The sequence below is a fragment of the Panthera tigris genome, chromosome F3, assembly GCF_018350195.1.
Source record: "Panthera tigris isolate Pti1 chromosome F3, P.tigris_Pti1_mat1.1, whole genome shotgun sequence".
Lineage (NCBI taxonomy): Eukaryota > Metazoa > Chordata > Mammalia > Carnivora > Felidae > Panthera > Panthera tigris.
In genome coordinates this window covers 11,601,461-11,617,718 of record NC_056678.1, presented here as the reverse complement: position 1 = coordinate 11,617,718, position 16,258 = coordinate 11,601,461, and the positions used below count along the sequence as shown (strand labels likewise).

General features: G+C 43.4%; 1 protein-coding gene across 1 annotated transcript; it reads right to left on the bottom strand.

The window, feature by feature from the left end:
• Positions 1–3,335: 3,335 nt before the first annotated feature.
• LOC102962308 (cytokine SCM-1 beta-like) lies at positions 3,336–6,998 on the bottom strand. Its single transcript, XM_007077007.3, has 3 exons — positions 6,772–6,998; positions 4,802–4,916; positions 3,336–3,689 (listed from the first exon to the last, which is right to left on the bottom strand). Exons 1-3 carry the CDS (start codon positions 6,830–6,832, stop codon positions 3,527–3,529), a joined length of 339 nt encoding a protein of 112 aa, XP_007077069.1. The 5' UTR covers positions 6,833–6,998; the 3' UTR covers positions 3,336–3,526.
• Between the last annotated feature and the right edge of the window lie 9,260 nt (positions 6,999–16,258).

Below are 16,258 nucleotides of genomic sequence, written 5' to 3'. Positions count from 1 at the left end.
TCCATAACAGCGGACCAGATCCTGTGCCCCCTGTACTTTGCAAGGGCTCGGCAAATTTGCAGGAAACCGAAAAATCAGAAAAGGTTTGGGCTGTGGATCTCTAAAACCCCCACCGATACCGGGTTTATTGCTTCTCAGCCCAGCCTCCTCCTTCCTCTTGGTGGTTGACTCATCTTGGTCCCACAGATCCAATCTTAGCCAGTAAATAATGCAAATAATAAGGCGATTCCACAAATGCGGTTTTTCCGCATCCCGGCCCTGGCCGCCCGCAGCCCAGGAATCGGGGACCCAACTGGCTGGCCTGAGGCATTTGGCGTGACAGCTGAGCCACCCGGTCAGAGTCAGGCAGTCACGCGTCCCTGACGGGCACCTGGGCTAAGCAGAAAAGGCCCGAGAGGAAAAGGGAAAACGTGTCACCCCAGGCCAGGCCAAGTTCAAAAGTCACCAGGTCCAGAACCACCTCCCAACTGGCTCCCCAGCACCCCCCCACACCCCCACCTCATTCTCTGCCTTTCAATTTCTACTTCGAAACCAGGGTCATTTCCCACAGCCTTGCACGTGTGGGCACGCTCCTCGTTCTGGCTGACAAAGCCCCGGTGACATCTCTCTCTCTCTCTCCCTCACTTTTGCCCCCACCCAGATTATTCTCTAACCTTCTCTTTGTCCCTCAGTCCTACGAAACCCTGTGCATTTCCTCAACCCATCTCTCTTGCCTGCAGGCAGCTTGACCGGCTGCTCGTTCTTTTTGCCTGGAACGCCTCTGGATAACTGGCTCAGCCTTCCGTCTCAGGTTAAAGCCTACTTTCCAGGGGAAGCCCGTCCTGTCCCCAGGCTGAAGCCAGGGCAGCTTTATGCCTGCCAGTGACTGTCCCCACTCTTCGCTATCCCTCTCGTCACCTCTGTGGCACTCTGGTGAACTTGTCCCCTTCCCCGCAGGAAAGGACTGTGTCTGGTTTCCCCTCCCCCCCCCCTGCATCCCAGGACCCAGAAAAGCATCCAGACTGCGTGCATCAGGCACACGTAAGCGTCTGCCGGATGAGTGCGAGGAAGAACACGAACGGATTAATTAGTTGGTTCGATGAAGGCATTATGTAGGCCTGCTCGTCTCTTCGTGGGTTCTGCGTATGTGGTCTGGCCTTCAGGGGACTGGCCTCTGAGGAGAGGAAGGCAGCACGACCTAGTGGTCATGAGCTTGAACTCGGACCACACCTCCAGGGGCTCGGATCTGAGCTGTAGGCCTCACAATTTGCACGCGTTCGTTGTTTGGTCTCCAATCGAGGTCGGTTATGAGATTCACTGTCTTAGCAGTTGCAAAGCAATCCACTAGCGCTGGTGACGTAGCCAACCGTATTTAAGTCTTTGCTGTAGAAAACAGAACAGTACTAACACATGCAAAGTCAGGACATGCTGCCCGTAGGTGACAGGACAAGAAATAAATGATAGGTTTATGACTTAAAGCTATAAACAGAACGAACTGAAAATAGCCGCGTAATCATACAGAGACAATGGCAGAAACTTGGGGCTAAGGGAGCTAAGTTCTCGTGGTTCGTAGAGGCAGTCACAGATAATGTCCAAATCGACAACCCAGAAGACGGTGGTGTGAAACTCTTGGTGATTTGAAGGTGACTATGCGAAGGACCCTCCGCCAAAAGAGTGAAAAGCAGTTGTTTGTAAGAAGGAAGATTAGAAAAGAGAACTCATAGGGCCGGGGACTGTGGGTTTCCTTGGCAGCCCTTTTGTGCTATTTAAATTTTGACCATATACGTGGGGCGCCTGGGTGGCTCAGTCAGCTGAGCATCCGGCCTCGGCTCGGGTCACGGTCTCACAGTCCGTGAGTTCGAGCCCTGCGTCGGGCTCTGGGCTGACAGCTCAGAGCCTGGAGCCTGCTTCGGATTCTGTGTCTCTTTCTCTCTCTGCCCTTCCCCTACGTGTGCTCTGTCTCTCTCTCTGTCTCTCAAAAGTAAATAAAAATGTAAAAAAAAATTAAATTTTGACTATATATATATATATATATATAGAGAGAGAGAGAGAGAGAAGGAGGGAGGTGCTGTACAACGTTTGGCTGAAACCCCTCGGCATCACACAGCACCTCTTTAGATAATGTGGTAAGTTAACAAGACGCACATACATACATTCTTCCCCATATCCCACGATCTCATGAAAACCTGTAGCGTCTGGGAGACGTTGGGGAAAGGCACATACGCAGCTCATTCAAGAATCCGTGCCTTCCCCATCCGTGACTTTGCCGTGAGTCGCCCCTCACAAAGCGAGTATTTTATCCTTGGTGCTCGTTTCTTCAAGACCGGCTTTCCAACTTAGGGTGGGCAAATTGAAGCGGGAGGGATAGATGGGTCCACAGTGTCCTGGGAAGCAGCTTTCTGGTGGTTTCTGCTCTGGCTCGCTAGCTGAATGACTAGAAGTGAGCTGATTCCAACCAGCTGCCCTCGGTTACTCTCGGAAAGCATTTGATAGCGTGGAGTGCCCCCTGAGGACTAGAGAGTAGTACTCTCTCTTCCCTTCAAACGATCAAGGCACAGTAAGTTCCTGCTGTTTAGCGTCAGACCTAGATGTCCGCATCACCAGCTACTGGGGTAGTATAGCCATAAACGTGAATCAAATCGGCAATTTAATGAAAACGTGAGAAAGCATGAGTCTGGGATATTGAGCGCCTAGATGCGCGTTTCGTTAAAACTTTACCGCAAGTTGTGATCACATTCAAGGAATGGTCCAGGTTGACAGTGTTTGAGGTGTTTAAAAGCTTACTGGCAGGCAAGCGTGCCTAGAACGCTCCCTGAAGTGGTGACAATTACAGATGTCACAGAAAGGCAGCATTGCCCGTTCAAAGAGCATTGACGGTCATTTGAATAAAGTATCTTCTCACCAAATGTCTGACCTTTGCTACCTTGACAAAGAACCGACACGTCCCGTGTCTGCGTTCTTTCGCGGGAGACCCAAAGAAACACAGAGGGATAAGAGAATTTGCTAGAGATCAAACACGAGTGAAGCCACTTTTTGAGTAGGTGGACGCTCCGGATAGAAATGCAATGACAGTATTTTCTCCCTTATTCCACAAACAGAACTCTATTAGGAAAACAGGTTGAGGTAGATCCTAAATTGTTTCCATGGCCACCGTTGTCACTTGTGACTCGTGTGTGGAGAACCACTGCAAGCTGGAACCTAAGAATGGTGAATACAGCTCTCATCTCTGACAGACACTGGCCAGAATCGCTCCCGTCATGAGTACCATCGAAGGGAGGTACGGTTAGGACAGAGTTAGAACTTACGTGATGTATTACCCTTTCCCAACACGCAATGCATAGGCTTTGAGACTCTTCTGAGTAATAAATATTTATTAATTAAAGCATCTATCTATATGAAGATGAGAGACATGAAAAATAAAAATACAAGAAAATAAGTGGACTCGCACAGCACTTTTATAAAAAGTGAATACAATCTAATTAGTCCAGGAGTTTGTAAAGGGAAATGAGCTGGCGGGCTAGTGAGGGAACAAGGTGCCAGAAGGCCACTATGTGGTCAGGGTCACAGCTGAATTGGTGAAATGTTGGGCTCCTGTTGGCTTGGTCTGTTTCATGTTTCTTCTGGTGGGCTTGTCCACGCTTTCTACGGCCTTTTTCACCCACTCGGCTTGTGGATCCGCGCAGACCTTGAGGCCACGTCTGGTAATGAATCTGCAAAGCAAGGCAAAGATAGAGTCAGTCACATCCGTCTTGTTTTGGGGACAAAGGTGATTTCCTTATTTAATTTCTTTGGGTAAAGTCGCACTTATGTGTTGGGGGAGCTGCTATTCTGAAAAATGAGACCCTGGAAAGACAATGGTTCCCTGTAGGCTAGTTCGTCACACATTTCCTGAATATACAGTAACTGCTAAAACATGGCGCCCGACTTTAGCACACCCTAAGGAAAGGGAAGGGAGGGGAAGGGAAGGGAAGGGAAGGGAAGGGAAGGGAAGGGAAGGGAAGGTGAGGGAAGGGAAGGGAAGAGAAGGGAAGGGAAGGGAAGGGAAGGGAAGGGAAGGGAAGGGAAGGGAAGGGAAGGGAAGGGAGGGGTGAGGGAAGGGAAGGGAAGGGAAGGGAGGGTGAGGGAAGGGAAGGGAAGGGAAGGGAAGGGAAGGGAGGGTGAGGGAAGGGAAGGGAAGAGAAGGGAAGGTGAGGGAAGGGAAGGGAAGGGAAGGGAAGGGAAGGGAAGGGAAGGGTGAGGGAAGGGAAGGGAAGGGAAGGGAAGGGAAGGGAAGGGAAGGGTGAGGGAAGGGAAGGGAAGGGTGAGGGAAGGGAAGGGAAGGGTGAGGGAAGGGAAGGGAAGGGAAGGGAAAGGAAGGGAAGGGAAGGGAGGGTGAGGGAAGGGAAGGGAAGGGAAGGGAAGGGAAGGGAAGGGAAGGGTGAGGGAAGGGAAGGGAAGGGAAGGGAAGGGAAGGGAAGGGAAGGGAAGGGTGAGGGAAAGGAGGGGAAGGGAAGCATCTCACACCAGTGTGGCCCTATGGTCAGATCCTGCCCCAAACCAGCCATCTCCCAACCTAGCCTTCAGAACGAAGCACAATATTCATCCGGTTCCCAGTTAGACTCTTCTGCTAAGCTAAATCAGACAGAAGGATGATATTCTTTATCTGATTGCCAAACTGCTTTCAAAAATTGCCACTCGGTGCTCCATAAAGACGTGGCTAATACAGAAAAACAAAGGGGCGGTTGCTTCGCTTGAAGTCTTCCTCTGGGCCAACTTCCTGAGGAGGGCAGTATTTCTATACGCTGTGTCCCATCAAGCCCAGCTTTTGGGGAAACAAACTCACATTACTGCTTTCATGGAGCCCTCCTTGATGGTGTAGGTCTTGATGTTTTTAATTGGCAGTTTCTTGGTCGTCAGGCTCACGCAGATGCTCCTTTCTAGAACTTCACTCCCCACGCCTGGTGAAGAAAACCAAGCAAACAAAAATAAAATATCGTTTCCAATAGCATGAATGTTGCAATGCTACAAATAAACTGACAAAGGGTGATGTGATAAAGAGCAATTTGGGGAAGGCGACAGAAAATGTGGGGGAGCCTCATGTATTATTTTAAATGTTAAAGTGTGAGATATATAAAGGATGTCGTTCATCAACTGTTCGTCCTCAGTAGAAACCCCCCCCCCCAAGGGGGATTACGCTTCAGCTTAAACAGCCATCTTACATTGAAGAAGGGGAAATAACTGGGGAGGGGTAATAATAATTAAGAGTTTGGTAGAATCTCTTTTTTTTTATGTTTATTTATTTTTGAGATAGGGAAAGAGGCAGGGTATGAGCAGAGAGAGAGAGGGAGGCACAGAATCCGAAATAGGTTCCAGGCTCTGAGCTGTCAGCACTGAGCCCGATGTGGGGCACTGCTTGGGAAACAGCATTTTTCTCTGAGAAGCACCTAACATGGAGTCCCCAAGACCCCAAGAATCCTCTAGACTCTAAACCCCCACATCTTCTTATTCCCAGCAGCATCTGTGCGCGTGTGTTACGGCTGAAGACATCGCCCTCGCTCATATTGCTGAGCTGAGTCAGAGCACAGATTGCTAGAGGCTAAACCCCAGTGGAACGCGTAGCGGTCGTTCAGGGAAGAAACTTGGGAAGTGACTCAGGGAGGAAACTTGGCTACAAATTAAGAGACTGAAAGGAGAGTTAGCTGAAACCTTAATTATACTCGAAGGACAGTCCCTCTTACTGCCAGAGCCATGAGAAGTAAACTCCAATCAACTGTGGGGGGAAATGATCCTTTAAGAAATAAAGATGCGTAAGGGTGCATGGGTGGCTCAGTCGGTTACGCGTCTGACTCTTGATTTTGGCTCAGGTCGTGATCTCAGGTTTGTAAGTTCGAGCCCCACGTCGGGTTCCACACTGATAGTGCGGAGCCTGCTAAGGATTCTCTCTCTTTCCCTCCCTCTCTGCCTCTCCCCTGTGCGCTCTCTCTCTCTCTCTCTTTCTCAAAAATAAATCAGTAAACTTAAAAAAAAAGAAAGAAACATGTAGAAAAGTCAGGTGAGGCTTAGTATAGCTAGGTCTCATCTTGGTCTGTCTTACAGGATTCTCTGAATGGGTGTAAGGCACTGATCTGTCAGCCCTTATCACATGGTCTCTTATAAACTAAAGAAGTTTATCATTAATGGGAACAACATTCATAGCAGTAATCATAGACTCTCCCTACTTGAAGGCGATACTGATTTCCTGGGTATGAAGGCATGAGCTCCCATTCATTTTTTCAAACAGAAATTATTGATTTGCCTCAAGACATACACCCTCCAATTCATCCTCGCATTGTGGCGAAAATTTCCAAAATTCTGAGAATGCATCAAGGGAGCTATTAAATAGGCAAAAGCTACAAAGGCGTAGACGATCATCACCACCAGGCCACGGCTAACGTTAATCAAGAAATTATTACTCGTGAGGAAATCTGCGAAGTCGCCCCAATTTTTTTCGTTTACATGTTAAGCCCAGGTGAGAGTGTCTGTCGTTATATTCAACTTACAAGTAAGTGTAGGTCCAGAGAGGCTACGAAACGTACCCCCAAGTCACCCAGTTACGAAAAGTTGGAGCCCAGACTCTAAGCGAGTTCTGTCTGTCCTCGGCATCCATCAAGTCCCCCGAAAGCAAAATTACCCTTCCCATTCTGTGCAGGGGAAGTCTGAGCCTGACCCCGGGGAAAGCAGTCTTCTCGAGTCAGAACCTGACTCAGACCCCAGACGTGTGCCCACCTGCCCGCATTATCTGTTGCCCGTCTCACGCAGAGCCTATCGGCTTACCTTCCGCCATGAATTCGGTGAGAAAGCAGATGGCGAGCAGGGCCAGGACGAGAGGTCTCATGGCTGAGGTCCTTCTGAGCTGTGCAGGCAGAGTGAAGATGCGACCGCTCTCAAGAGCCTCTTTATTCCTCCAGTGGTGAGCGCACTTCCTGTGGTAAGAGGGGGCTTTCGGGGTGGGTGTGGAATCGTGGAAAGTCTTTGCAGTACAGATGCCTTTCTCTCCGAAGAAAAAGTTCCTTTGCCGCCCCCCCCGCCCCCCCACTCGCGCTAACCCCACACCTTGTGGCCTTGGCCCCTTGTGGTGAATGTGTCAGTGAAACCAAATGCAAGCAGACAAGGAACGTGGTTTCGTCTCATCTCCTGCCACCGACCTGAGTTCAAATCTTCCGCTGCAGGCATGGCCCAAGGCCACATCGGTATCGTGGCCCAGTGCGGGGACAGTGTAAGGAAATGAGGTGCGGTGGTCACAGCGGTCCTGCTTCCCCACCTGTCTCATGTCACATCCGCTGTGACGTGAGGCTTCCCCCGCCGTGGCCCCCCGGGTCCCTGATGCTATCCAGAGACACCGCCTCGGGGGACAAAGGGCTGCTGCTGGGGCCCTGAGTTTCTCAACCCCTTTTTCTTCTCATTTCTCTCCCGGACCCTCATTCGAGTGACTCCCATTTCTTCACACGCCCCCCCCACCCCCATACCCAAGAAGCAGTTAAATAAGAGTGTTTGGAGCATGTCTGTATGCACATGTTTGCTTTATTACAAATTAATATCTACCTTCTAAAAAGCTCTTGGTAAGTAGTTGGCCTGACATGAACTTTCTTTCGAAAGAAATAGAGACAATTGTCTCTGATCATGCCTTCCTGCCAGCGTTCATCTTTAACATTTTTTCCAGTAAGTCTCTGTGGGTAGACACATATTTGCGTACTTGTGACCAAATACTATTTTAGCATCAGGGTAAAATATCCTCGCACGGTCCTTCACAGTCTTTGTGATACACACACACACACACACACACACACACACACACATTAAACCCCTCCCTTCTAACATTGTCACGTAGATCCCGTCTGTAAGGTAAGTTTTCATTAACAGATATGGAGTCATTTCCCCTTAGTAACCAGAAGTAGAATCGCTCGGCAAAATCGTATGACCATCTTCTAGTTCTTGCTACCTGTCGCCATGGAGTCTTCCCCAAATGTAGTTTCCACTCGCAGACCTCTCGCAGGACTCAAGCATATCCGTGGCACCTTCCTGGTACTCCACTCAAAATGCTTTTCCTCCTATTCCTTCCTGACCTGGAAAACGATGCGATTGTCCATCCATTATCAAAATACAGAACTGGGGCCATCGTCGACTCATTGCTATCCACTCACATGTCACCCTCAACAAAGGTGCACTAAGTATACCTTCTAGGTAGCTCTTCAATACGCCTGCTCCTCTTTCCACGCGGCTCTAGGCAACCGCTTGTCATCCCTCGGTAGGACCATTGCAGTAGACCAACTGGTTTCCCAGTGTCAGGTCTCCCCCCCTTTCCAATCTATTGTCACAACACTGTCGGACTAATCATTCTAATGTCTCAATCGAATCGTGTCATTTCCCTCCTGAGAAGCTCTTTGCCAGTATCCATCGGTCTCTTCTTGTCATATGCAAGGTCGTTCAAGATCTTTCCCTTTCAGGTTCCCTTTCTGCCCCTCGCGCACAGTTCCCGAACCTCCTAGTCTCAACAAATGTGTGTGTGCTCAACCAAATACACCATCCGTGCTTACACCCCCCCCCCCGCCACATATCACTTCCCAATGCCCATCCCAGCTCCATACTTGGCAACTGCATGTTTTCCTGAATTCTCTAGATAAAATTGAGTTGCGCCATCGTCCGTGCTCCCTTGGAGCTTTGTCTCCACCACCGTTTTTATAGTTTATTGCCCTGCTCAATTATATTTCTGTGTCTCCCACTAGATGGCAGGCTCCTGCACCTGTGATTTTTCTCTTAGGCTTTCAATCAAACAATTTGACCCACGGCTGAATTTTTCTTTAGCATATTGAAACAAAATTGGTTAAACTCTCAGAGTGAATTATTCACTTCCAGTTTTTCAAAGCAGGACTACGGTCTCTGGTGGGGAAGAATTAGGCGACAAGAAAATAGAAACCTGGGACAAGACAGGCTGATGTGCTAGCGTGCGAGTGCGTGGACGCTAATTGCCAACAACCTTCACATTACCGCTGGCCACCTGTACGTCTTTGGAAGAGTGTCTATTCAGCTTATTTTTAATTGGATAATTTCGCTTTTTGCTAATGAGTGAGTCGTATGAGTTGCTGATATATTTTTGATAGTAGCCCCTTATCGGATAGATGGCTTGCAAATATTCTCTCCCACTCTGCCTTTTCATTTGGTTGATTGTTGTGGTTGTTGTTTTATATTGTGCGGAAGCTTTTGGGTTTGACAGAGTCCCACTTACGTATTTTTTACTTCGTTGCTTGTGCTGTTGGTGTCGTATCTGAAAAATCACTGCTAAGACCAATGTCAAGAAACTTTCCTCCTATGTTCTGTTCTAGGAGTTTTATGGTTCTAGGGACGACATTTAGATGTTTAATCCATTTGGAGTGAAATTTTGTGAGTGGTTTGGGATAGAGGTCCAATTCTACGATTTTACGTGTGAATATCCAGTTTTCTTGGCGCCATTGATTGAAGAGACAGTCCTTTCCCCACTGAGTAGTCTTGGCTCACTTGTCAAATATTAATTGATTATGTAAGTATGGGTGTGTTTCTGGGCTTTTGACCCTGATCCCTTGGACTATGTGTCTGCTTTTTTGCCAACACCATACTGTTTTGATTACAATAGAATTGGAATATAGTTTAAAATCAAGAAGTGCGATGCCTCCCATTTTCGTCTTCTTTCTCAGGGTTGCTCTGGCTATTAAGGATCTTTTCTGATCCCACATGAATTTTACGATTGTTTTTCCTATTTCTGTGAAAAAAGCCATTGGAATTTTGATAGGGATTATATAAACTATCAATGGCTTTGGATACTCTGGACGTTTTAACAATAATAATTCTTCCAACCCATGAGCACAGGATTTCTTTACTTTTTTTAATTTAAATCAAGTTAGTTAACATATAGTGTGATAATGGTTTCAGAGTAAAACTTAGTGAGTCATCACTTACAAATAACACCCAGTGCTCATCCCAACAAGTGCCCTCCTTCATGCCCCTCACCCATTTAGCCCATCCCCCCTCCCACAACCCCTCCAGCAACCCTCAGTTTGTTCTCCATATGTATGAGTCTCTTCTGTATTGTCCCCCTCCCTGTTTCTATATTATTTTTGTTTCCCTTCCCTTATGTTCATCTGTTTTGTCTCTTAAAGTCCTCATATGAGTGAAGTCATATGATTTTTGTCTTCCTCTGACTGACTAAATTTCACTTAGCATAATACCCTCCAGTTCTATCCACGTAGTTGCAAATGTAAAGATTTCATTCTTTAAAATAATTTTTTAATAAAAATTTAAAAAACTACCTAGTAGTGCAATTTCTGGGCCATAGGGTAGTTCTATTTTTAATTTTTTGAGGAACCTCCATACTATTTTCCAGAGTGGCTACACCAGTTTGCATTCCCAACAGCAGTGCAAGTGTTCCCTTTTCTCTGCCTCCTCACCAATATCTGTTGTTTCCTGAGTTGTTCATTTTAGCCATTCTAAAATGTGTGAGGTGGTATCTCATTCTATCTTCCTGATGATGAGTGATGTTGAGCATCTTTTCATGTGTATGTTAGCCATCTGGTTGTCTTCTTTGGAAAACTGTCTGTTCATGTCTTCTGCCCATTTCTTCACTGGGTTGTTTTTTGGGTGTTGAGGTTGATAAGTTCTTTCTAGATTTTGGATACTAACCCTTTATCTGGTATGTCATTTGCAAAAATCTCCCATTCTGTCTGTCGCCTTTTAGTTTTGTTGATTGTTTCCTTCGCTGTGCAGAAACTTTTTATCTTGATGAGGTCCCAATAGTTCATTTTTGCTTTTGTTTCCCTTGCCTCCAGTGATATGTTATAAGAAGTTGCTGTGGCCGAGGTCAAAGAGATTGTTGCCTGTTTTCTCCTCTAGGATTTTGATGGTTTCCTGTCTTACATTCAGGTCTTTCATCCATTTTGAGTTTATTTTTGTGTATGGTGTGATAAAATGGTCCAGGTTCATTCTTCTGCATGTCACGCTGTCCAGTATTCCTAAGACTGTCTTTTTTCCATTGGGGACTCTTTCCTACTTTGTCGAAGATTAGTTGGCCAATATGTTTGCGAGTCCATTTCTGGGTTCTCTATTCTGTTCCATTGATCTGAGTGTCTGTTTCTGTGCCAGTACCATACTGTCTCGATGATTACAGCTTTGTTATACAGCTTAAAGTCCAGAATTGTGATGCCTCCAGCTTGGTTTTCTTTTCAACATTATGGTTCCATTTTCTGGCTCCATACAAATTTTAGAACTGTTTGTTCTCGCTCTGTGAAGAATTCTGTTATTCTGATAGAGATTGCATTGAACGTGTAGATTGTTCTGGATAGTATCAACATTTTAGCAATGTTTGTTCTTCTGATCCATGAGCATGAAATGTTTCTCCATTTCTTTGTGTCTTCTTCAATTTCTTTCATAAACTTTCTATAGTTTTCAGCATACAGATCTTTCACCTCTTTGGTTAGGTTTATCCCTAGGTATTTTATGGTTTTCGGTGCAATTGTAAATGGGATCAATTCCTTGATTTCTCTTTCTGCTGCTTCATTATTGGTATACAGAAATGCAGCCAACTTCTGTACATTGATTTTATATCCTGTGATTTCACTGAATTCACATATCAGTTCCAGCGATTTTTTGGTGGAGTCTTTTGGGTTTTCCACATAGAGTATCATGTTGTCCGTGAAGACTGAAAGTTTGACTGCTTCCTTGCCAATCTGTATGCCTTTTATTTCTTTGTCTTGTCTGATTGCTGAGGCTAGGACTTCCAACAATATGTTGAGCAACAGTGGTGAGAGTGGACATCCCTGTTGTGACCTTAGGGGGAAAGCTCTCAGGTCTTCCCCCATTGAAGATGATATTAGCTGTGGGTCTTTCCTATATGGCCTTTATGATCTTGAGGTATATTCCTTCTATCCCTATTTTCTTCAGGGTTTTTATCAAGAAAGGATGCTGTATTTTGTCAAATGCTCTTTCTGCACCTATCGAGAGGATCATGTGGTTCTTTTCCTTTCTTTTATTAATGTGATGTATCATGTTGATTGATTTGTGGATATGGAACCATCCCTGCATCCCAGGAATAAATCCTATGTGATTGTGGCGAATAATTCTTTTAATGTATTGTTGGATTTGGTGTGCTAGTATATTGTTGAGAATTTTTGCATCCATGTTCATCAGGAAAATTGGTCTGTAATTCTCCTTTTTAATGGGGTCTTTGTCTGGTTTTGGAATCAAGGTAATGCTGTCCTCATAGAATGAGTTTGGAAGTTTTCTTTCCATTTATATTTTTTGGAACAGCTTCAAAAGAATAGGAATTTACTCTTCTTTAAATGTTTGGTAGAATTCCCCTGGAAAGCCATCTGGCCCTGGACCCTTTGTTGGGATATTTTTGACTACTGATTCAATTTCTTTACTCATTATGGGTCTGTTCAAATTTTCTATTGCTTCCTGTTTCAGTTTTGGTATTTATGTGTTTCTAGGAACTTGTCCACTTTTTCCAAGTTGCCCGGATTGTGCCATATAAATGCTCATAATATTCTCTTATTGTTGCTTATATTTCTGTGGTGTTGCTTGCGATCTCTCCTCTTTCATTCATGATTTTATTCATTTGGGTCCTTTCCTTTTTACTTTTGACAAATCTTGCTTGGGGGTTATCAATTTTGTTAATTCTTTCAAAGAGCAGCTCCTGGTTTCATTGATGTGTTCTTGTTTGTTTTTTGTTTTTTGGGTTTTTTTTGAAATCATTGATTTATACTCTAACCTCATCATTTCCTTTCTTCTGCTGGTTTTGGGCTTTATTTGCTGTTCTTTTTCCAGACAAGGATTAGGCTGTGTATTTGAGACATTTCTTCCTTCTTTAAGAAGGCCTGGATTGCTATATACTTCCCTCTTATGACTGCCTTTACTGCATCTCAGAGATTTTGGACTGTCATGTTTTCATTTTCACTGACTCCCTGTACTCTTTAATTTCCTCTTTAGTTTCTTGGTTAAGCAATCCATTCTTTAGTAGGATGTTTTTTAATCTACAAGCATTCATGGTATTTCCAAATTTTTTCTTGTGGTTGATTTCAAGTTTCATAACATGTGGTCTGAAAATATGCATGGTATGATATCGATCTTTTTATATTTGTTGAGGGCTGATTTGTGACCCAGCACATGATCTATTCTGGAGAATGTTCCATGTACACTCAAGAAGAATGTGTCTTCTGCTGCTTTAGGATGAAATGTTCTGAATTTATCTGTTAAGTCCATCCAGTCCAGTGTGTCATTCAAAACCATTGTTTCCTTGTTGATTTTCTGACTGGATGATCTATCCATTGTTGTAAGTGGGATAATAAAGTCCTCTACTTTGTGGTATTATTATCAATGAGTTTCTTTATGTTTGTGATTAATTGATTTATATATTTGGGTGTTCTAAGTTGGGGCATAAATATTTATAATTGTTAGATCTTCATGGTGGATAGATCCCTTAATTATAATATAATGCTCCTCTTCATCTCTTGTTTCAGTCTTTGTTTAAAAATCTAGTTTGTCTGGGGGCGCGTGGGTGGCTCAGTCGGTTGAGCGTCCGACTTCAGCTCAGCTCAAGATCTTGCGGTTTGTGAGTTCGAGCCCCATGTCAGGCTCTGTGCTGACAGCTCAGAGCCTGGAGCCTGCTTCAGATTCTGTCTGTCTGTCTGTCTCTCTCTCTCTGCCCCTCCCCCACTCACACCCTGTCTCTCTCTCCTTCAAAAATAAAATAAACATTAAAAATTTGTTTTTAAATATCTAGTTTGTCTGATATGAGTATGGCTACTCTGGCTTTCTTTTTGATGTCCATTAGCATGATAGATGGTTCTCCTCCCCTTACTTTCAATCTTCAGGTGTCTTTAGGTCTAAAGTGAGTCCCTGTAGGCAGAATATAGATCAGTCTTTCTTTTTATCCATTTTGATAGCCTATGTCTTTTGATTGGAAAATTTAGTAAATTTACATTTAAAGTGATTATTGAAAGAAAAGAGAAGGGAAAAAAGTTTTAAAAAATTTAAAACTGAGAAATATTAAATAATAAAATAGAATAAAAGAAAATAAAGAAAATAAAATCAAATTAAAAAAGAAAAAAGAATTTGCTCTTGTAACTCTGGCCCTTATTATTTCCTTCATTCTGCTAACTTTAAGCTTAGTTTGCTTTTCTTTTTCCAGTTTCCTGAAGTGTGTAAAATTAGGTTGTTTGAGATCTTTTGTTCTCCTAATGTAAGTGTTTATCACTATAAACTTCCCTCTTAGAACCACCTTTCCTGAATCTCTTAAGTTTTATGATTCCATTTTCAGTTGTTTCAAGATATTTTTTAGTTTGCCTTTTGATTTCTTCTTTGACCCATTGTTTGTTCAGAAGTTTGTTGTTTAATTTCCACATATTTGTAAATTTTCCAGTTTTCTTCCTGTTACTAAGTTCTAATTCATACTCTTCTGCTCGGAAGAGATACTTGGTATGATTTCAATCTTCCTAAATGTGCTAAGACTTGTTTTGTGACCTACAGTATGATCTATCCTGAAGAATGGTCTGTGTGTGCTTGAGAGGAATGTGTATTCTGCTGCCGTTGGATGGAATGATCTGTATATGTCTCTTAGGTCCATTTGGTCTAAATAGTAGTCCAAGTCCAATGTTTCCTTATTGATTTTCTGTTTCAATAATCTACCCATTGTTGAAAGTGGAGTATTGAAATCCCGTGCTATTCTTGTATTATTGGTTCTTTCTCCTGCAGATCTCTTACCATTATTTGATATATTTAGGTGCTCCAATGTGTGTTAGTCACTTAACTCTAGTGTAAATGTTAAAGAACAAAAGTATTAACAATAAATATAGCTACTATAATTTGCTAATGGATACACAATATACAAAAGAGGCAAACTATAACATAAAAACATAAAATGTGGGGGGTTGGGTAATAAAAAGATAGAGTTTTAATATGCAGTTGAAGTTAAGTTGTTATCAGCTTACAATAGACTGTTATATCTGTCATATGTTTTATGCAAGCCACATGGTAGCCACAAAGCAGAAACCTATAGTAGACACACAAAAGATAAAGAGATAGGAATCAAAGAATGCCCCTGCTAAAAGTCTAACTCACAAATAAATACAGAGAGGAAGAAAGAAACAAGAGAACTGCAAAACAACCAGAAAAAAAAATATGGCATCAGTAAATCCTTACCCATCAATAGTTTCTTAAATATAAATGGGTTAAATTCTCCAATCAAAAGGCATAGAATGACTGGATTAAAAAAAAAAACCAACTATGTGTTGCCTCACTTCAGCTTTAAGGACACATATCAGTTCACAGTAAGGTGATGGAAGAAGATAATCCATGCAACTGGAAACCAAAAGAGGGCAGAGGTGATGATACTAAGACAAAATAGACTTTATATCAAAAATGTCAGAAGAGGCAAAGGACATCGTATTATGACAAAAGGGTTAATTCATCAAGAAGATATAAAAATTATAAAATTACTATGTATATAAGTATATGCACCCAAAATCCTCACAAGAATTTACAAATGCTTCCATGACCTATGCCTTCCTTTCTCTCTAACATCATCTCCTGCCACTCTTTCTCCCTTATCCCTCTCTGCAGTCACTATGACCTCTTAGCTGTTTCTCGGACATGCCAGCCATGCTTCTGCCTCTAAGTCCTTTCACTTGCTGTTTACTCTGCCTGATATTCTCTTCCCATAGACATAAGCATGTCTCGCTCCCATTGCTTTCTCTCTGTGGCTTTTCCTGACCATCCAATTGAAAACTGTACCCACACGCCAATTCTGGTATCATTTGCTCTCCCCTTGCTTCTCTACTTCCATTCATAGTACTCGGCACCATGTAATATAACAATAATTTACTTGCTGACTTTTAAAATTTGCCATCTCTTTCCAGAAATTGTTCATCTTATTTATTCCTCAGAGTCTAGGACAATGCCTGACACAGAGAAGGTGCTGGATTATATATTTGGAATAAATGTAAATGTTTAAGAGTACATAAGCCTATGAGTGAGTAAGCATGCATAAGTACAAGCAAACATAAACATTTATACTCCGAAACATCAGTGCCATATGTGTGTGTGTGTGTGTGTGTGTGTGTGACCTCACAATAGAATGGTAGAATCCATTTTTGAAGGAATCCATTCACTTTTGAGGGAAGAAGATACAAATTATGAAGGATATAAGTAAGGAACCACAAAATATCTTCTCTTTCCTTTTTAGTTTTTGATCTGAATATTTTTATTCATCTGAAAAAAATTAATTTGTATTTCCTCA

Coding starts and splice junctions, on each gene's coding strand:
- LOC102962308 (XM_007077007.3), bottom strand. CDS start 6,832: ATGAGACCTCTCGTCCTGGCCCTGCTCGCCATCTGCTTTCTCACCGAA. Junction 4,917..6,771: donor CACCGAATTCATGGCGGAAG/GTAAGCCGATAG, acceptor TTTCTTCACCAG/GCGTGGGGAGTGAAGTTCTA. Junction 3,690..4,801: donor GGCTCCATGAAAGCAGTAAT/GTGAGTTTGTTT, acceptor CTTGCTTTGCAG/ATTCATTACCAGACGTGGCC.